The sequence below is a fragment of the Emys orbicularis genome, chromosome 6 (genome assembly GCF_028017835.1).
Source record: "Emys orbicularis isolate rEmyOrb1 chromosome 6, rEmyOrb1.hap1, whole genome shotgun sequence".
Taxonomy (NCBI): domain Eukaryota; kingdom Metazoa; phylum Chordata; order Testudines; family Emydidae; genus Emys; species Emys orbicularis.
Genome location: NC_088688.1, coordinates 96901878 through 96924511, shown reverse-complemented (window position 1 = coordinate 96924511; position 22634 = coordinate 96901878). Strand labels below are relative to the sequence as shown.

The window sequence follows — 22634 nt, the reverse complement described above, 5'->3', positions numbered from 1 at the left end:
CGGTGCTTGCAGGTGGAGGGAGCTGAGGGAAGGGGATGTCACCACTTCCAGGGAGCCTCCCAAGGTAAGAGCTGCCCAGAGCCCTCCCCCTCCCCCGCCCCACGTATCCAAACTCTTGCTGCTGCTGGGGAGGGAGGGACCTGGTGGCCCAAGACTGCCCCAGCAACAGCTGGTGCGGCTGGCCCAGCGGCTGCCTGAGCTTCTCAGGTGGCCCCTGGGCCAGCTGCACTGGCCATTGCAAAAGTCACAGAAAGTCATGGAATCCATGACTTCCGTGACAAACTCGCAGCCTTACTTCAATTCTTTTGTGGCTTGGAGTTTTGATTTTAATCTTTATGCCAAAGACTACAAAATATGTCCCCATCTTGTAAGTCAGCCTGTCAGTGCCACTACTCCAAAGCAGAACATTCACCCTCTCTTAAACCAAGCTACACTACACTAAATAAATGTCTCTGTCTGTCTGGGTAACAAAACTGGTGAAAGAACCTCATTTGCTCTTTCAAGCACTGAAGGACTGACTTACAAGATGGGTTTATTTTCTGTTATTTTTAGAGTTCGGGTTATTGAAGTACTTCTGTATCCATAAATCCTGTCTATTCCTGTCATGGAATAGACTCTTATTCCACCTCCTCCTCCCCGCAAAAGAGAGAGAGAGAGGATGCCAGCTTCCTTCAATCCTATCTTGAGGAGTAGTTTTCTGTCTTGCTTAACCTTGTGACCAGAGACAGTCCCACATTTCTTTGTGGGTTCTAAGATGATTAGGATAGAATGGATAAATTCACTTATGAATTAATATGAATAAAAAACATTCACATAGAAGAAGGTTTTAGATTTTCCAATGGCCAACTATATTCCCTGATTTTGGTAATTTGCTTTCTAATAGCTAAGGCCAAAGGTTCAGGAGCCAGAGGAAACATCACAGGAGATGAAGTGTTGACCTGTCTTGTAAAAGATAAAATAGTAATTTAACTTTTTACAATATTATGTATGCTTATTGCAAGCATATAAGATTATGTATTTGCTTATTATGACATCTCTAAATTGGCCAACCCTACTGATTTGAGTGCTGATGCATTTCACTAAAGAGTCACTGAAGCTACTCAAGAAGAAATATAATTCAGAGGAATTGGACCCAATTGCTAGATAAATAAATCGTGGAATATTTGCAGATCTTGGGAAGAGAAATGTCCCCTCAAATTATCTACTTGGTATCTTTCACTTTTTGAAACCAACTTGATCAGACTGTATAACAGAGGGCATTAGGCTTCCTAAGCTCATAAAAAGTATTTAGCCATTAGCTCCCAATCTACATTTAATAGAGATATTAGCATTATTTTGCATTTGCTGACCCAGCCTTCCTAATATTATCATGGCATTAAACATACTGTGCAGCAACTCTCCACTTTCATGAATCACATTAAATAACCTGGACATAAATGGGAATAATGTTGCATCAGGCTATATAGAATGGATCTGATTTGGTTTAGATATTTTATTTAGATGGGCAATATGCACAAATATAATAAACTACTTTCCATTCAAACATTTCTTCAGGAATTTCTGTAAGGAGGGTTAACTGGTAAATGAAAATCAAGGGTTTAATGGTCTCCTAATATCAGAGGGGTAGCCGTGTTATTCTGGATCTGTAAAAAGCGACAAAGAGTCCTGTGGCACCTTATAGACTAACAGAAGTATTGGAGCATAAGCTTTCGTGGGTGAATACCCACTTCGTCAGACGCATGGTCTCCTAAGTACTCCTTGACACTCTTGTTATACCTTGTCATCCTAGACTTGAATAAGTGGGTCATCAAGGGATTCTTTTTAAACGTTCCCTTTTTATCCATGAAACAGTACTACATGAATGTACGCTCAAACTCATGGATTTATTATGCTGCACCTTGAGGCATCTTTGAAGGACCTCAGTCAGTATTCTAAATTTTAATTCAGAGACAAGGCCATTACAGTACACTAATTGTACCTGAAGCTCTTTGAGATTTTAGGATACGAGCCAGTTTATTACTGCAAAATACTATTTTGTAAACCGAAGGATACAAGAACTCTCCAGCTCCATTAATAACTCCACTCACAGTGGCTGTATGCTAAACCGTAGATGATTTTATGTCGTATATGGTGTGTACAGCCTAAACACAATGGACATGTTCCAACAGGGAAAGGCAATTTACCTCCCCCTTAATTCCCCCCAATATATTTCCTTGCTTGCATGGGTTGTATGCTTAATTCCTTGGTTCCTAGATTGCAACTTCAATACACTCGGTTGTAAAATATATAACAGCTTAATTGTCTCCTCTCCGCTCTTGCTTATTTAGAATGAAACTTGCCCTTTAACATCACAGTGGCTTCAGATCAAATTTAGCAGGTTAATCTACAGCAGCTTCTTCATTGCTCTTCGCCCCCGGGGGATCAAGATTATTAAAACCAAACAAACTCAGTGGTTCCGGGGGGGAAAGAATCCCGCAGGTGTCTTAACGGATGCTGCTGCAACAATCAACCTGCAATTCATCTGATGAGTTTCACCTTCCGCCACCTCTCACCAAACCCGTGCATGGGGGCTGTTTTTGCCCACCGTGGGGGGGTGGTGCATCCCGGTAAATTAGTGCCAGGAAACGTGAGAAAGACTCTGGCAATTTTCCCTGTGGTTGGCACCACCTACCCTCTTGGGAAAGACCAAGGCAAGGTGGAGCTTTTCTCTTTTCGGGATAGGGGAAGGTGCTAGGAGTGTGTCAAGTTTCGTGCCCCTGGGCTGGTCCCTATTAGCTGCACTTTCCTCCTTCGCCTGGTAGGACAACGTGACCTAGAGGTGGCAGGTGAGGGGGGCAGGGCTGCTTGGTCCCGTTATCTCCTCCCCTGCCATAAGCTGGGGAAGAATTGGGCGAGGGGAGCGAAGAAGGAGAGAAGAGCCGCTTGTTCTGAGCCAGCTGCTACCCCCGGTTTCTTGGCAACGTAATTACCAGCGCAACCTGTGCTGCTGTGGTAGCTGGCGTGCGGCAGGAACGCCGAGCAGGGCACGGCTCTTCTAGCCCCAGGCGCGACCCGGCCCCCAGCGCCTGCTGCAGACCCCGCCGCCGCGGTACCCGGGAGCAGCTCCGCGCCTCCAGGGGAGCGTCCCGGGAAAGGCGCGTGCAGGCGCGCGGAGCTGGCAAGGGCGGCCGCAGAGAGAGCGCGCCCAGCCGTGCCGCAAGGGGGACGACGGCGCCGCAGCCCAGCCGCGCCAGGAGAGCAAACTTGACTCGAAGATGGGGAAGAAGTGGAAGAGCCCGAGTGAGGTGGAGAAAGGCTGCTCGGAGCAGGCGGAAGCGGGCAGGAGACGGAGCAGGAGCGCCAGCCGGGGGAGGTTTGCTGAGTCCTGGAAAAGGTTAAGCTCGAGGCAGGGTTCCACCAAGCGGGCTGGGCTCGCCTCCCAGCAGGCGCCGGTAAGTGCGCAAGGCTCCTTCCCTATTCGCCTCAAAGCACCTCAACTTGTTGGGGCCCCGAGCCGGGAATTCTCCTCCGCAGAGGACATGCTCGCGGGCCTCCCCTCGGCACAGTTAACAGCCTCTCTGGGGGGTGGGAGCGGACTAGGGCAAAGCTGCTGGGGTGTGGCACCCGTCTCGTTACCCGGCCTCGCTGGAGAGCTGTTCACATGAGTGCTGGGTCCTGGCTTTTCGCAGCCCTGGGTGGGAAAGCCGGCAAGGGAGCGCGTCCCACTCTCACGGGGGGGGGGGAACTCCGGTGTGTTTTACAGGGGACGTTGTGGTTTGACTCCTGTAATGGCTAAACCCAGTGGCTTGTGAACCTTCCCGTGTGCATCCGCAGAAACATCGCGGCTGGCGGGTGGTGCTAGCCACACTGTGAAACCCCATCTCGTGTGTGTAAACTCCACTCCCTCCTCTCACTTGTTGCAACAGAAGCTTTCTGAATATGAATAGCGGCCGTGCCTAAGGCAGTGTCTCAATCGTTGCATTGTTAAAATGACCAGATACCACCTCCAATTGATGAGGAAGAAAACTGTTGCATCTTAGGGAAAAAATGTATTGTGTTCTGAATCTGACTAGAGATCGGGGCAAGGAAACCTCCTGTTGCCTTGTACCAGCCCGAATAACTGGGGCTGCGGGGGAAGGTTTGCCATTTCCTAATGCTTGCCCTGGTTATATTGGTGATGGAACGGATTTATAGACATCTGAATAATCAAATAGAACCACCATAAACTATGCATCTCTTACCTACTGGCGTTTTCACATTACACTTAGACGTGCGATTTCATAATGCTCTGTAATTGCTGCAAGGACCATCCCAGCATCCCTCCTTTTGTGATGGTTTTTCTTCTGATAGCCCATGAACACGCTTCTGAAAGTTTGTCCTTTAAAATAATTTTAAATCCTCTTTAGAAGCAATGCATTATGAATGTATGAACTATTGTAGTTTTCCCTTTTATGGTTCATTTAACCGGACACACTATTTTAAATATTAACTTTTTCCCAAATATAAGACTTTAATACAATTCAAAAAAAAAAAAAAGCTTTTATTTTTTGCTTAACACTGGGAGGCTGCATTAGGAATTTGTAAGGTAGATTGACAGACATATTTATGAATATACACATTGTGTTTGAAAGTATATATCACATGTTAATTTTCCTGACAAAATGCACAAGAAAATTGAGGGGACAGTATAAATCTTTCTGGATTGTTACAAGTTTGCTCTCTCATTTTACTTTGCATACCATTGCTGTCTTCATTTGCTTAGGAAAAATACCATATGTTCTTGGCAAAAACCTGTTGCTTCAGTTCTCAGGTTGTATATTTGATTCGATGGAGTAAGAGTGATTTATTTCAAATGTACGTGCAGATTTGTTAGTTGTCAAGTTGCAAGGAAAATATCCACAGGTTGAATATCTATGGGGGAAGAACATAAGGGTGAAAAGACCTATGGTAGGAGGAGTTCTATGACAACCAGAAGACATGTGGAGAAGCAATAGTATTCTGATCTATGGAGAAAAGAGAGATTAAAATTCTAACCTTTTTTTTTTTTTTTTTTAAGATGAAATTGTGGTACTGCCTCAAACTTTTTTTTCCACAGCAGAAATATTCTAGATAGAACTGAGAGTTCTATCATCAATATCTCAGAAAAAATATTTTGTAGTCTTGTTTTAATTGTCTCATACATATTTTACAAAATATTTTTCTTATAACTAAGATTGATTCTTTGAATTAGATTCAAGTTGCAAACAAAATGTCATAACACAGGTTGAACCCATAGTACAGTGTTAGCTAATTTATGCACAATAACAAGAGGAAATTACCAATTTCCCCCTCCTCTTCTCTTCTCTTTTTTAAAATGGTATTTCCAAGGTAATACATGCACACCATATTTCAGCTCCAGAAACGGTGGGGAGGGAAATGACCGTAAATGTGAGACTGATTCTATAAATCTTTGTTTATTGCTAACCACAAAACAAACAGGGTATATCAGTGGCTGTTTTTACAACACGTCTCCCTATTATGTGACACTCTATCTGAAATATTAGCATATAATCTCAGAAAATCTATTTGAGAATGTTAACCTTCTACAGATTGTGTTTAGAGCAAGCAAGAGTAGGGTATGTTCTCCACTGTTTTGGGAACATATTAGTCAATACATGTTTGTTCTTTTTCTGTAATTACAGATACAGCTCCAGTTCAATGTTTGGGTTTTTGTTTCTTTAAACAGGGGCACAAACCAAAATCCTGTATTTTTCTCAAAGTTCGGATCCCTTATCAGATTGGAACTTTAACCTGAGCTCATCTATATTTCAAAACTTCTCCTCTCATCTCTGACTTTGTTCTCAACTGCCTTGGCTCTTGTGTAGTCATTATATTTGTCCAACAAGGGTGTAATTCTAATATTCTGATTTTGGTGTAAAAAGATTATGGGTGCAAAGCAGTGGAGATTCAACTCTAAAACTTTATCAGTAATCTGCTACCTACTAAGGGTTTTTATGGTCCTACATGATGATACTATTCATATGTATAGTTACACTGCTGGAGGAACAAATAATGGAGAGCACATTTTATGTAGATTTTTAAAGGGTTAAATGGTTCAGGCTGAGGTAATTTGGAAGGGAAATCTACTATACATTCTGATGCAAGCATGAGAAGCCTCAATCCTGACAATATTTAATATAAAGGAAAAGCTTTAACTCAGACTGCTGCCTTAAATGCTAAAAATTAGTTTTCTACACTAAACCTACTGTTCAGCCCAAACACCTTTTAGATATGTGGTATTTGCCCTGGCCTCCTCACTTGCACCATATAAAGAGCCCATTATGCTTGTGGAAATCCAATCTCCTATCTTTAAGGTGGTCATTTCAAATATCTAGTAACTAGTATAGGTAAGGAGTACAGCTTTGGCATCCCATTTTACATCAAGAAATATTGGCAAAAGGAGGGATGCTTCCATTAACCACTTGTATATTACATTGCTTGAAGTGTTTGTCATGGGTACGTGAGTAAGAATAAATAGCTCTTTATACGAATTTGTTTTTATTCTAATGGAAGGTGTCTTGGCTATTTGCTCAGAAATGTCAGAACATGCCACTAACGCTCTCTTAAGAAGAGAGAAGGTTCCATTGGGTATCAATGACAGGGGAGCAAGATGACATCTGCCACACCCATCAACTGCATGCCTACTTACTGAGTACAAACTTTCTGTTCTTGAATTCTGAGTTCACTGTTCATGAGTAGCACTCATAGAAAATGCTCCCAACATTGGCAAGCTTTGTTTTGTTTTGTTACACTTCTCTTTATCTACAGGTGCAGCCAAAGCTTAAAAGACCCAATCTTTGACTTTCTAATTATGCTACAGGAAAAGCCAATTATAGCCAAGTATTAGACATTGTACAAGGTATATTTCCAGTTCCTTTATTGCATGCTCTAAGGCTGAGACATGGAGGAAAACCACCCATTAAACTTGTGCTGAAGCTTCTGAGACATGATGATGATGATGATAGGTCTATAGTACAGTATCTTTAATGTTAAGCATTCCATATTTTTTTGCTGGAAATAGTTGAGAGAAAATAACTCAGTAGCATAATACACAGTTACTGTCTGAGTCGATTGACTTCACTTCCCACCTTCCAGCAACAATAGACTTGATCATGACTACCCCTACTAGAAAAATTGTGTGGTGTTTTTTTTTTTTTAATCAACAAAAAAAACCAAATCTATGCCATGGTGCTGGGGACATATAAGTGCTTATACCTGTCTGCTCTTTTTAGATCATACATGTTACTTGCAACTGCATTTCATATAGCTCCAGAATAGTTTATGTAGAAGAATATTTGCCTAAAATAAAAGTTGTCATTCATTCTTGAGGAGGAGGGGTTATTTTCTTTAGAAGCTTGTCTGAAAGATAATGTCTTCTTCAGTATATACATTAGATCTGTTTTTAAAATCTTATTTACAATGTAGGCAGTTGCCTGACTTGGGTTTATTTGGGTTTCAGTGTCACATTGAAACTGTCTTAAATAAAATTACAGACGAGGATGCAACAATAGCCAATTCTATTATCTTAAAATTTTAGAAATTGATTACTTTCAGTAATGTTCTATAGTACATGGGCTAGTATTGCCACTTAGATGGGTTAGACCTGCAGGCTTGAGTTCAACTAGTATCTTTTGACAACAAACCCTCTCTCAGAACTATTTCTCTTTCCAGTTTTTTTTTAAGCCTCTGTTTCTTAAGCATTAGAACCTCCAGACCTGACTCCATCCCCACCCTCCCCGCATCATGCTTTCCCCCCAACAATCTCCATCTCTCTGCCACAACTTATTTTAAAGTAACCATACTTTTCAGAATATGCAGCCTCATGGTACAGATGACTTATATAGTTTTGCTTAGGTCAGTAGTGTAGAAGATACTTTTATGTGGATTTCTTTGCTCTTGTATCGATTGTCAAGAATGCATTCTTTACTGAGATGGCCTTGCCTATCCCTCTCATTCTTTGTTCTGGAACAACCTTGGTACCCTTTAAGGTCTGCCTTCTTTTTCATAATTTCAGTATAACCCTTTGTCATGCCCAGCCAACTCCATCTCCTCCTTTTGTCTTTAAGCTTCTTCCCTGTGTTAGCTTGCTACAACCTTCTTGCCATATACCTTAATGGGAGAGGACACTGCTGTCCATGCCCCTTGTATCTAAGACCGTAAGTGGGGTGGCGGTTAGGCTCCAGAAACACCTTATCTCTTGGCACCCTTCCTCGGAAGTTGAATTCATATCTCTTTAGGGCCATCTAAGTGAAGGTACCCACATCAGAGTATCTTAAAAACAAGATTGATTAAAAATAGAGAAAATAAAAGATGGTGGTTTTTTTGTGGATTTGTTTTTTGGTGTGTTTTGCACAATATCACATCTGAATATTATAGAAAGCCCAGTTAGGTAGGCTTCCTTATGTGGGTTACACAGGGGGACGGAAAAAAAATTGTGCATCTCTACAAATCGGGGTTGTTCAGTGGGAACCAACACCCACTTGATCTGGTTATGTAGTCCCAGGTGTTATACTGCCTTATCATATCAGGGTGAAGGTACATCAACAGATCCACCAAGCATTCCCTGGAGAAAATAACAAAAATCTTTGTTGCCCATACAAGAGTTATTGTCCCCTTATTGAGAGATGTCAAAGTCCAGCATATTAAAGTCCACTTTCAACCATGCTACTGTAGAGTCTCTTCACCAGTCAGTCAAGGTGACTTGCATGACTGGTTCTTGGTTATAGGTGTTAAGTCATGCTGTGTATTTTTCTATCTTTGCTGATCACAGAGAGCCTGGATTTTTCCCCCTCTCATGACAAGGATGACAACAAGCAAAGCATTGATAGGTATTATGGATATTATCGCTCCAGTTTTCTTCATACAAGTATTGCATAATGCCTAAATAGAGTTGAAGCTCTCCAGTGTCTGCCTAAACTTAGATTCAGACATCTTGTTACAGCCTGCTGCATTGTAACTGTATCTGAAGTCTCTAACCATTCTCTTGGTTGCATGGCTGTAGAGTTTACTGACTAAGTATGAAACCTCAAATCATGAGAAGTAAAAAGTAACAATTAGTAATTCTGTACCTAAGGTTTAATTTTATTAGTCCTTTCCCTTTGGATAGCAGCCTGTAATCTTTTTCCTTTGGGTAGGTGGAGTTTTGTCAGGGTCTGGTGTTTTTGGTTTGGCCTATATTTATTTTGGTGTTTAGATTGTAAGGAAGAGTGAATGGGCCAGTGTTGATTTGTGGGGAGTGGGGCGTTGAGGTGGGAAAAACTTTCCTAATATTGGCAGCTTATAATAGTAAACAGTGCATAGACCACAGAAAAACACAAGCAGTATGATCTAAACAAAACTCAATATTGTAATCAAAACTGACTGCTGTAGTAAAGATGACAAAATGCAGTCAGTGTTGGTATAAAATAATAAATTTATGGGTGGGATTTGAAGAATGTAATGGAAAGGCCACAGCTTAAATGTAGGAAACTTTGACTATCTTTTTCCTCTCTTCATCCTTTAATTAGCTGTGGATGAAATCCTGACCCTATGGAAATCAATGGGAGTCTTGTCATTTTGCTGTTAACTTAGTGGGGCTAGGATTTCATCCTATATTATTAAACTCTGGTCATAAGAGGTTAGCTGCACCACTTATAACTAAAGTCAGTGTCCATACTAGGTGTTTCCTTTGTATTGTGTAGTTATTTTAACCCATTGTGGGTTTTCGAGTGGGTTAGTTTTACAATAGAGAAGCTAAATAACTGTACAACCACTCACTTTTGATGCAAGATCTTTCTTTAAAGGTGATTTCTTTTGAACTGAAACTTAAGTAATATGAAAAGATATGTCTTCCCCCTAGGCTATATAAAGTAGCATTAAGATGAAAAGAAAATATCAATGAGAAAAAATATAAGCACATAAAGTATTTCTATTTGGGTGGGGAACAAATCATTTTAAATTCTGAGCAGTCTCTTTGGTCCTCCATTGGAATCTTCTGACACAATCTCTCACTTGCACTCTGTCACTCACAGGTGTTGAATGTATCTGTCAGCTAGCTCATGGCATAGCTAAGGTGTGGGCATATACATCTGTGGCTTAAGGGATGAATAGGGTAGTTAAAGCTGTCATGCAGTGGCTAGGACATTGCACTAAAACTTGAATAGAACACTCACTTTTCTGACCTCCATTAAGTCACTTCCACTCTTAGTGGCCTTAGGATCCTCACATGTAAAATAGGGATAACGATACTTGCAGCCTGTGTGAAATGTTTTTGAGATCTATGAATGAGACATGCTAGATAAGTCAAAGGCATTGTAATCTTTAATCTACTATGTAAATGTGAGGAATTAACAATAGTAATTTTAAAGATTGCAATATGTTTATTTTTTAATGCAAGAATAGTAGTGCTAACCTAGGTGTCAATCTGATAGGATTGACGTATTTTAATAAAAAATAAGTTTTCATCAAACAAACATTTTGCAGAAAGTGTTCATTCTGACTCTGTTTTCTGAAGGGATACCCACCCCCAACCCCAAATCTTCACCAAAAAAAAAAAAAAATGGTTCAAATTTGTGGGATTTTTTCCTGGTTTTGGACTTGTTTTCCAACTGGCAAAAGTTGGAACACAGTAACAGTTTGTGCCTGAAAGTAACATTTTTTTCCTCCAAAGTGAAACACTTTTTATACTATTTTTTTGGGGGGGGGAAGCGGGGTCTCCTGACTTTTCCCAGTGAGAACACGTGAGTGGGGGGGAGGGAGGGGAACTTTCCTATATTTTTGACGAGTCCCTTGTGAAACTAGAATTTCTAGAGGGGAAAACTTTGAAAGGGAATTCTTGTGGGAAATCTGTTTTCCAGCCAGCTCTACCTAGGTATCTTCTTCAAGTTGAATTTGGACAATTATGTTCTGCTTGCCTAATTTTTCTCTTTATAGTTTCAACTGAATGTAGTATGCTTCACTTCAATTCATATCCTAAACAGTTACTTGTTAGCAAGTGTTATTAAGCAGTGTTTGTATTCCACTCCAGAGATTGTTAACTTGAGTGATGGGTGGAGTATAGTAGTAAAGTGCTTTAGGATCCTTATGGATGAAATGTTCTGTAAAATATGTAGGACGTTATCAGTCGTAGGTTATGAGCAGGTGTTTGAAGTCAGAGTAGAATGTTACTTAATGTATCAGAAATGTGTAGAAAAAAGTGGTGTGTGTGTGTATACGTACATACATACTCAAAACTTGAGTCAAATACCCCTTCTCCATAACTATGAAGAACCTAGACCCAGCAGAACAGGGGCACTGGTGTTGCAGAAGGGAGTGGGAGATGGATACACTGGTTTGGTGTGGTGAAAGCTCTTTCTGTACTGGTTTTCTGTGCTCAAGCAGTTTGGGAGAGTTGTGGAGGGACCCACTCCACAAATTGGGGTGGGAGGGGAGAGGTATTCCTGTTCCCTCCTTCAGTCTCAAGTTCCTGCAGAGAGCCCCTTGACTGCAGCCCAGACACTTGTCCTGTATGGTGGATGACAGTATTTCGCCCAAACAGGATAGTACAAAGCTTTTTTGTTTTGGATTGGTGGTTTTTCCCCGCCATTTTTATTCAGGGTACTAGTACACAATCTCTCTGTGATTACTTCAATATACAGAAAGTGAAGTAATCAGAAATGCAGTAAAGCCTCTGCCAGCAAGACAGTTGGTTTTGACTAGAGAGGAAAGGTGAGAGCTAATGCATATAATATAGAAGACTTGTGAGAATCAGGACATCTGGTGGATCAGACACAGTTCTCACTTTGTAAGATTAACTTTTTGATTTTGAAATGCTTAGCCTTGCTGTCCAGAATATTTATTGCTTTGTCATCATACTCTTAATAATAGTTCTTTTTACTGGTGGTGACTCTATTGATGAAAGTGGAAGCAATCCCTTGCAGAGGAGCCAAAGGTACTGATAAGCAGGTTGAACTTTGTGGACTACTTTTCTAGTCATTCATTGTCCTTTTTTTTAAATAACCAATGTTCTGTTTGTTAAAACTGTACATCTTAAACATTTGGTACGTGATAATTTTCTGAATGCTTTCTTATATTTACTTGAAGATTTAAAAACAAACTCTGTTTCACTAAAACCTATTTTTTGTTAATCTAATGTTTTTTGTTTTGTATGTATCCTGTTTGAACTCCATCTAGTAGCAATTATCTAAAGTTCTGAGAGGTTTGAAACTTTTTTTTGTGTGTGGATAGGGAGGAGTGGTATTTGATGAGTAGTACAGACTTGACATTTTAGGCACGCTTGCCTAAATTTCTTATAACAGGCAGTGTTTAATGTTGCAATATATAAATTTCTGCTTTGAAATATTAAGGGAAAAGTTTTCTCCATCTATCTTATTTGTATGGATTGGTAATGAAGCCCAAAGTGGTGCTTGTCAGTATTTAACCATAAACATTGACCTGCTGTTCCTCAACATAGGAGCACTAAAATTTTGTTCAACATATTACACTTGGAGGAGAGGAAGATGATTGGCAACAGTCAACATGGATTCACCAAGGGCAAGTTATGCCTGACCAACCTGATTGCCTTCTATGATGAGATAACTGGATATGGGGAAAGCAGTGGATGTGATATACCTTAACTTTAGCAAAGCTTTTGATATGGTCTCCCAGCAAGTTAAAGTAGTATGGATTGGATGAAAGGACTATAAGGTGGATAGAAAGCTGGCTAGATCATCAGGCTCAATAGGTAGTGGTCAATGGCTCGATGTCTAGTTGGCAGCCGATATCAAGCAGAGTGCCCCAGGAGTCGGTCCTGGGGCCGTTTTTGTTCAACATCTTCATTAATGACCTGGATGAAAGGATGGATTGCACCCTCAGCAAATTCACGGATGACACAAAATGGGGGGAGAGGTAGATATGCTGGAGGGTAGGGATAGGGTCCGGAGTGACCTAGACAAATTGAGGATTGGACTAAAAGAAATCTGACGACGTGCAACAAGGACAAGTGCAGAGTCCTGCACTTAGGACGGAAGAATCCCATGCACTGTTACAGGCTGGGGACCAACTGGCTAAGCAGCAGTTCTGCAGAAAAGGACCCGAGGAGTACAGTGGGCGGGAAGCTGGATATGAGTCAACAGTGTGTCCTTGTTGCCAAGAAGGCTAACCGCATATTGGGCAGCATTAGTAGGAGCATTCCTAGCCGATCGAGGGAAGTGATTATTCCCCTCTATTCAGCACTGGTGAGGCCACATCTGGAGTACTTGATCCAGTTTTGGGTCCCCCACTACAGAAGGGATGTGGACAAATTGGAGAGAGTCCAGTGGAGGGCAACAAAAAGGAATAGGGGGCTGAGACGCATGATTTATGAGGAGAGGCTGAGGGAAGTGGGCTTACTTAGTCTGCAGAAGAGAAGAGTGAGGGGGGATTTGATAGCTGCCTTCAACTACCTGAAAGGGGTGGGAGGTTCCAAAGAGAATGGAGCTAGGCTGTTCTCCATGGTGGCAGATGACAGAACGAGGAGCAATGGTCTCAAGTTGAGTATGGGAGGTCTAGGTTGGATATTAAGAAAAAATATTTCACTAGGAGGAACCTCCTTCCTTAGAGGTTTTTAAGGTCCGCTTGACAAAGCCCTGGCTGGGATGATTTAGTTGGTGTTGGTCCTGCTTTGAGCAGGGGGTTGAACTAGATGATCTCCCTGAGGTCTCCTCCAACCCTAATTTTCTATTAATATCTATTCAGCATATAGTACCTTCATCACTTTTCTAAATAAGTCCTATTGGTTTGTATTATTGGCTTTCAATAAGCAAACCTGTATGTGAACTAATACCTGACAGAGTTCCCTATAATTGGTCTGTGTGCAAGTCACAGCAGCGGGTCAAACTTTTGTTTTAATATTAGTATAAGCATAAATGAGTTTGGTTACAAGCTGCAGATGATCTGTAAATATTGCTTCTTTGCAGTGTCAGAATAGGACTCTTTTTTTAGGCTGTTATGGGAGTGTTTTTTTAAATTTTCACAGTGAAACAAATTTGAAGTAGAATTTATACATGCACACGGCCATTTTTAGTCTCTTTATAACTGTTGTAAAGAGGTGTGTGAATGCCTTCTCTCTCCCATGTTGTTTTTTCACTTCAATTTGATTCTAGAATAAAATCATCCTGTGTTACTAATCTGAAATGACTCTGAAATTATAGTTTGATTGTTCTGCCAAATTCTATGCTGATATGTTCACTCACCAATCCTTTTGAAGTTAATGGGTTAGATTCTGAGCTGAATAACTCTGAAGGGTGTATTTCAATTGAGAGTGCCATTGAGAGCAGAATTTTAAAGACTTCAGTGGGTTATATGGGATGTAAGTCATTACAGAATCCAGCTTTATGGTTTCCCTGCAGGACCAAAAGAGAGAGCTGAGAGAGGGAGGACAACTTTTGTTTTAACACACAGCTTTAGTAACTTAACAAACATGGTAAGAAAAATAATGAAAAGTTTTAATTCCAGTATGTTTGAAAATTTCCCCCAGTATATCGGTACCTCTTGGCTAGGTCTTGAGGATTTTTTTTTTTTTTTTTTTTTAACAATGAGACTGTTTAGTTGTCTGAGAAATGACTCCGCATTTTGTTAATTCTGCGATATGATAAGTTGGGCAAATACTGAAGTGTCCCATTTAGTTTGCTGAGATGGGGTGTGTGTGTAGTCTCTTCTCAAGTTGAAATTAAAACTGAAATTAAAGCAAGTGCCTTATATTAGATGAATTGCATCAAAAGGAGATGGACATTTTTTTTTTTTTAAGTGGGATGATACAGTGTTAAATGCAATGGACAAGACTTCAAAAAGTGGTTAGAGATATTTGGATGTCTGTTTTTAAGCAGGTGACATTTTAAGGGGTGCCTTTTTTTTTTTTTTTTTTTTTTTTTTAAGGATGGATGAACCTATGCCCTTATAAAGGTGTCTTAGTCTGAGAATTCAAAATCAATAGACACTCTTGAAAATCTTGGCCCTTAGTTTGGTTGAGACCCTATGTCTGTATATAGTGGGGAGACAGAGGCTTTGGATAAATGCCTACAGAACAAGTGCGTGCGTTGGACTGGAAGTCTCCCTTGCATAATGTGCATTCAGACCTATTGTGGTCTGTAATCATACACATTTTCCTTGAAGGTGTATGTTAGGCAATTCTTTAAAAACAAAAACAAAAAAACTCCTGAAGTTTCTAAAGTAACAGAAACAAGGAATTTGAAGGGGCAGAAAGAGAAGAGCACCAAGGAGGAATAGATAAGAAAACCCCCGATTTGCCAAGCTACAAAAGCCAAATCATTTTTCTACATTTGAATGCATTCTTCCAATTTCCCTCCCACCTGTCCATTCCATCCCCCCCTGGAATCTTATTCTCAAGCAAGGATTTTGTGATTAAAAGGCAAAAAAAAAAAAAAAAAGTCCTGTCTTGAATGTTGGAACTGCAGTAAAAGACTTTTTTTTTTTTTTTTTTTGTTATAAAGCCCCCTCTTAAGTTTAAAGAAAACTGTTTAACTTTCTTCAGCAGTCTAGGCAACATGTTGAGATGCACTTCTCGCCCTACAAGATGTAAATTGCACTTAAGGTCTCATTTTTAATTACAACTGGCTTTTTTCAGTCTAATACTGGCAGGAGATACCTTGCTTGACAGTGACATAACTTGTGTTACTAGAAGCATGGGAGCCCAGTCCCAGTAATTGTAACTGGAAGTGACTCATTGGAGCCATAATAGAGATTCAGAGTACATGGACCAAGAGGAAATAGTGTCTTAACCAAAACAGTGTTCTAAAAGACCTCATAGTATGATGGGACTGCTGGAGTTTATTAATTGAAACTTTAGAACATAGGAGTAACAAATATTGAAACCGTTTTGTTTGATTCACATTATTGGGACCTAATTCCTATTCTGTTAACAAGTGTAAGATATGAGCAGCAGCAACAAAGTCCTATGTGCTGTTCACTATTGTCATAAGTGGTTTTGTTGTAGACAATATGGTCTGGTGACTGTATAAAACACATGAGATTATTCAATCCACTAGTATTTGCCTGTTTCCTTCTCCCTCCCCCCCCGCCATGAAATGCATTCCTACAAGAATTTATATATCCCCCCCCCCCCCCCCCCCAAAAAAAAAAACCCATTGTGGTTATATTTATTAGTCTCTGTATAGACATGTCTGGTTGTCTGGTGAAAGAATTTCAAAGGTAATCGGTAAATAAACAGGCAAAGGAAACCACAGTGCTAATGACTGACGGTGATGCAAGCATGTTTGAGTGCTTGTTTGTAATGAGGAAGAATACCAGGTAATAACTTGGTAATGTGGTAACTTATTATGGATGTTTACTTCACATTACTTCCACTGACTGATAATGACATGGTATTTACTGTGATTATTTTTTCTGCTTTTTTATATTACATAATTAAATATCTTATTATGATTCCACATGGTATAGTTTTATTTTTAGTAGCTGATTAGGTGGAAAACTATGAGACAAATTTAGAACTTGTGCAAGCTGTGAAACTGCACTGGAATCAGTGTAGTTAAGGCAAGAAAGGTAGTCTTGGTGAAGAGGGATGAAAATGATGGTATATAGTAGGGTGACCAGATGTCCTGCTTTTAACGGGACAGTCCCATTTTTGGGGACTCTTTCTTATATAGGCATCTATTACTCCACCCCCTGTCCTGTTTTTTCACAGTTGCTATCTGGTAACCCTATATATAGGAATATATGTATAAACATAGAAACGTAGGGCTGGAATGGACCTTGAAAGGTCTAGTGCAGTCCATTTCCCCTGCTCTGAGGCAGGATTTATGGTTATCTAGACCATCTCTGACAGGTGTATATCCAACCTGTTCTTAAAAACTTCCAAGGACTGGACTTCCATAACCTTCCCAGTTAACCTGTACCAGTGCTTAACTATCTTTATAATTAAAGTTTTTCCTAATATCTAACCTAAATCTCCCTTGCTGCAAGCTAAGCCAATGAAGAGTTACTACTCACATAGGTAAGCATACTTGGTCTTCCATTGTGCTAGAACTATTTCAATTACAATAGGACTGAACTTTGTTTTGAGAACTCTTTTAAGGACAGGAGAAAAAACTTGTGGCTTCAGCTGCAAAGTCTGAATCAAGGTTGAAACTTTTCTAACACAGAGGTCTTAAGTTTTGGTTCAAGCCCATTTCTAGTTTAAAACTTCTTGTGGCAGTGAAATTACGAGGATAAATGTTGCATGGATCTGTAGCCCAGATAACCAACTGGAATGGGCTGAAGAAAAGCCTTTCCTATTTGAAAGTACAATTCTAGTAGTTTTGAGCTATCCTTGTTAACTAACAGAATGGTAGGATGAGGGGTCAATCTCCTCACAATAGGCTAAATTAATTTCTGATCTAACTCAGTTGAAGCTAGAGGAGTTGCAATTTGTTCTAGTGTCCACAGGTGTTACAGAACAACCAGGCTATATAAGCGCTTTGGAGACTGTGAAAGGGTATAATTGAAAATTTAGGGATAGTAGCAGGGTTAAAAGGGGATGAACTTTAAAATCAATTAAAATACAGTCCATGACAAACTTTAATCACCACATCGCCGCCCCCCCCCCCCCGTCAATAAGCTTTTTATAAATGCTGTTAACCTGCTTCCCCCTTTTCAAAATGTCCCAGAAGGTACTCTGGATCCGGAGTTGTATGGATTTCATACCAACACATTTATATTGCCACATTTATGAGAATATCTTGTAAGGATTCAGATATAGTGAAAACAATTCACCTCTATGTACATTTTGTTTCAGAAGCTCAATTACACATCTAATTAGATTCATAGTAGGGTTACTGTATGTAGATCTTACTACTTAATGGGAGAAGTGTCAAGTACTAGACTAATTTAGTAAATGTAGAATAAACAGAAATAATATTTGTAGGGGCCACTCTAGCTATAGGCATGCTAAGCAGCTGCTGGGGCAGCCAGGCTGAACCTGAGTGGTCCTGCAACCTTATGCACCAGAATGCAATAGCACTCGCTCGAATTTGGCCCAGCTGCCCCTTCCATTCATGATAGAGGGGTGGCCAGGCCAAAACTGAGTGAATAGTGCTGTGACTTGGTGTTTGTTCCCCCTCCCGACTCATTTCTACCATAGTCACTGAATTGTTGGACGGCTTGCTGCACCCCCCCCCCCCCAAAAGGTCTGACATTGCCCCCCTCATTGAGAATCCCTGTCCTAGGGCCAGAGGGGGTGGTAGTACACTGAAGTTTTGCTTAGGGCAGCACATTGTCTTGAGTTGCTTCTGAGTATTTGTTGCTGTGTACAGTAACTCCTCACTTAGTCGTCGCGGTTAACGTTGTTTCATTGTTACGTTGCTGATCAATTAGGGAACATGCTCATTTAAAATTGTGCAATGCTCCCTTCTAACGTCGTTTGGCAGCCGCCTGTCCACTGCTTGCAGGAAGAGCAGCCCATTGCATCTTGCTGGTGGGGGCTTGTAACCAGGGTGGACCGGCAGCTCCCCTATCAGCTCCCCGCTCCCCTAAGTTCCCTGTGCTGCAGCTGCCCAGCAGGCTATCCGTTGCCGGGCAGTTCAGCTGTCCCTCCCCCCCCACTGCCATGTGCTGCGCCTGCCCTCTGCCTGGGAGCTGCTCCCAGAGACTCCTGCTTGCTGTGCGGGGGGCGGGTAATGTCAGGCTGTCCCCCTCCCCCTGCACCCCACTTACCCCTTCTCCATATAGAGCAGGGAAGGGACGCGGCTGGAGAGAGACAGAGAGAGCTTGGGGCAGCAGCTGCTGTCTTAACTTCCTGATCCACTTAAAAAGACAATGCACTTAAGAGTGGGTCAGCTTACTCAGAAATGCACACTGCCCCTTTCTCTCCCACACACAAGGTGTGTGTCTGTCTCTGTCTGCTATGCTGTCTCCCCTCCCTCGTGTTCGTGCTGCCTTGTGTGAGAGGCTACATTAACAATGTGTTAACCCTTGAGGGCTCAGCCGAGTGCTAGTTCATCATTTAGCAGTAAGGCATTCCCTGGGAAATATTCCACCCTCTAACTTCACCACCTCAACCAAGCTTCACAACCATCATAGCTGTGAACAGTATTAAATTGTTGGTTTAAAATGTATACTGTGTGTATATCTATATAATATATAGTTTTTTGTCTGGTGAAAAAAATTTCCCTGGAACCTAACCCCCCCCATTTACATTAATTCTTATGGGGAAATTGGATTCACTTAACATCGTTTCGCTTAGTTGCATTTTTCAGGAACATAACTACAACGTTCAGCGAGGAGTTACTGTACTATCGCTTCTGCCTTTTCTGATTGTGATTATTAATAGAGGTATTACACTGCAGATGATAGAGCTAGTTTAACGTTAATTGGTTAAACTTTGACCCCAATTGTCATTATTCATTAAATAAACTATTCACAATTTTTAAGTATTTAACCAGGTATATAACTAATCAAATACTGTTCAGTGAATAAAGGCAATATTTTCCGAAGCCAATCAATGAATATCATTTGACTAGCATTAACAGATATCCAAAAGTCAACTCTGAGTCAGCTTAGTGTGGCACAACAATGGAATTGAAATATACTATACAGCACTCAAGTAATATATCTATCCAGTATTTTGGTTAAAGGCTTCTAACTGGTATCTGTTTGCCATTTTATGTACCACCCATGCTCTTGATGATGATCTGTCTGTATTGTCTTAATTCAAGCAGAGTACACTGATATGACCCTTTATTTAAATAAAGATACCAAAGGCCACAAAGATGATACTTTATTTTTGATTGTGTCAGTACTATGTAATGAGCATGATATGGAATAGAAATATGCAGTCAACATGCCTAACTACAGGCGGCGCAAACTTATTGCATGATAAGCAATTTGCTATGGTATATTAGGTAGGGAAATGGAAATCTGTTGCTCAGCAAGAATGTGTTGGTTTAAAGTAATGCTTGGCTTTCAAGAAATTAATGCAGTGGTTAATAGTTGGAGGAATCTTTAATAGAAAAGTTTGAAAAGACTGCAGTGGTCATACTGTGACTTTTTTGGCTTGAGACTATAACTAAAGTGGCATATTCTTCTTGATGCATGCAGAACTAAGAATGTTAATGGGAGTATCTTGTGTGCATCCAGACTTGATTATTTTCTAAATACTTGGTAAGGAACAAACAAGTTCATGCTGAAAATACAAGCTGTGGGAGTTCAATACAACATAAAGGAGTCTGCTTCTAGGCTACTTCCTCCTCCACCCTCTCTACTGGGTGCCTAGTGAGCAATTTGAGCAATGTAACAGAGGATGGCTAAGCCATTTTGCCACCCGAGCTTAGAATTCTTCAGATTCGCATAATGTTGGTCTCTCAGCTCACAGTATAATTCTTATAACGTCAACATTTTTCATTGTTCGCATAATAAAGTTTTTCTAACTTGATCATCTTCTCCAGAGATACAATCACAGAGGAACAATCTGTTGCAAATGTGGATTTATGTAAGTATATACCACTTACACAACCATAATTTTTTTAAATTTCCTGGTGGCAGTATTTCTTATAGTATACAGTTGAATGATTTTTTTTTTCAAATTATTCAGTTTATTAATACCAGATTAGAAAGCTAACGCTAATTGCACGTACTATAGTAACGATCATACTGTGCGTAGGTGTCATAGCCACGTAGGGAGATCATAGCATACTGCTAGTAGCATGTATGTACTCTCCAGTTGCCAGCTACATGTCGCACTGCAGAATATGTTCTTCTGCATGAGATATCTCCAGTCAAATTTGGAAAGTTAAGAATATTTAACCATTTAAGCCATCTGGCTGAACATCCTATTGAGTTTTATGATCCGATTTAGTAGGTTAGGAATGTTTACTGTCTGAATATCCTGAAGTGCTTCCTAATTTAATTCATTGTCAGGATTTCAACTACTGTAAATGCCAGGTCTCTGTGTCTTAATGTTCAAGGTCGGAAGCTATTGATGCTCTGTTATAGATATGGGGGAGAGATGATCTGTCTCAAAAGATGCCATTTGTCTGTGGGAAGATGAGAGAAAGTGAGATGATATACAACTAACCTTGTCTGTTAGAGATACTTAACCTGCCAAGGGACTAATTGGTTCCAACTAGTTAGGCTACTGGTGCTGCAGCTGTGCATAATGAAAATAAATTGCTTATATTTATTGCTTAATTAGCTTATTACTAATATCTAATCACTTTTTTCTTGCATAATAGTAGAATAAATTTAATGGAGATTGAATGTATGGTCTAACAGCACAAGAAAATAAATTGGCTTAATGGATTCCCTGACCATTTGTTATGGCTTTCAAGATCAAATGAGGGATCCTGATACTCCAACATTGTTACGGTGTTCAGACAAGCCCTTACATCAATGAGTAGCATTGGTAAAACTCTACTGTCTAACTTCTTAGCACTAATCTTTTTAATACATGTTGCCAAAAGTAACATTGCAAAATGTTTAGAACGAGAGCTATGCTGTGCATGTCTGCTGTACAAAAGAGATTTTTCTAAAATTTAGTTTTAATTTCTATCATTTTTGTATATTAAATAAATTCTGCAGAGCTCTAATCTTTGAGGTAAAATATATATTTTTCTCAGAGTAAAGTTTCCTTAGATGCAGTAAAATACATGATGGAGATGAAAGCCTATTTGAATGAGATAAAAGAAATAAGTCACCTGGAATCTAAAAAAGATTATAATTCAACTCTGATTATCTGCTCTTTTTTCTCCTTTCACATTTATCCCTCATTTCAAAATCAAAATGTTGTCAACTTTATTTGTACACCAGAGGAGAAAATATGGGAGAGGCGTGGGACTAAGAAATATATTGAATTGTTTTCACACTGAAACAGAATGCTATTGCTAAAGAAGGAAGGAGGGCAATGCTAATATACATTTACTACCATTAGCCTAGTTCAAATGATTACAATGGTACATATGCTAAATCCCCACTCTAATTATAGGAAATAAAATACCACATTTACTCTTAAAACACCAAATGACAACTCTTTAAGAATGCCCAGTAACCTATATGGTATATACCTGTGTTGAAATTCTATCTTTCAGAGTATACTGAGTAATATACTGAAAGCACAGGGGCCAACTTTCCAATGTGCCGGGAGGTGCTTGACACCAGGCCCCGCCCCCACTCCACCCCTTCCTCCAAGGCCTCTCCCATTTCACCCCTTCCCCGGAGTATGCCACCCCCTTATTCCTTCTCCTCCTCCCTCCCAAAGCTGCCTGCACACTGCAAAACAGCTGATTGCGGCGGGCAGGAGGTGTGGGGAGGGATTCCCCACCCTGCACATTTTTTCAAGTTTCAGATCTTTGCTATACTCTCAGTGTTCCCTCTAGAGGAGAGCTGATAGGGGGCTTCCAGTGGGTGCTCAGCACCCACCACTTTTTCCCTGTGGGTGGTCGAGCTCTGGAGCACCCATGGAGTCAGCTTTCAGTCACAGGCGCCAAGTTCCCTGTAAGCTGTGCAAGCCTATTTAGTGCCATGCAGGCGCTCGGGGACCCTGCCCGGGGACCTGCCAGGAACTGACCAGGGGAGGGGCACCCCTCCCCAGGCCCCCAACCTGCGAGGGCACCCTTCTGCTGGGCCTAACTCTGCTGCAGCCCGGACCTGCTGGGGCCGGGGAAGGGGTGCCT

At 40.7% G+C, this 22634-nt stretch overlaps 1 protein-coding gene across 4 annotated transcripts in view; it reads left to right on the top strand.

Moving 5' to 3' along the window:
* Positions 1-3254: 3254 nt before the first annotated feature.
* Positions 3255-22634, top strand: part of TRPM3 (transient receptor potential cation channel subfamily M member 3) — a 621784-nt gene continuing 602404 nt past the window's right edge. For all 4 annotated transcript variants that reach the window (XM_065406154.1, XM_065406153.1, XM_065406152.1 and 1 more), the window contains exon 1: positions 3255-3431. In XM_065406154.1, the coding sequence (XP_065262226.1) occupies positions 3255-3431 (177 nt within the window). The remainder of the gene's footprint in view (positions 3432-22634) is intronic.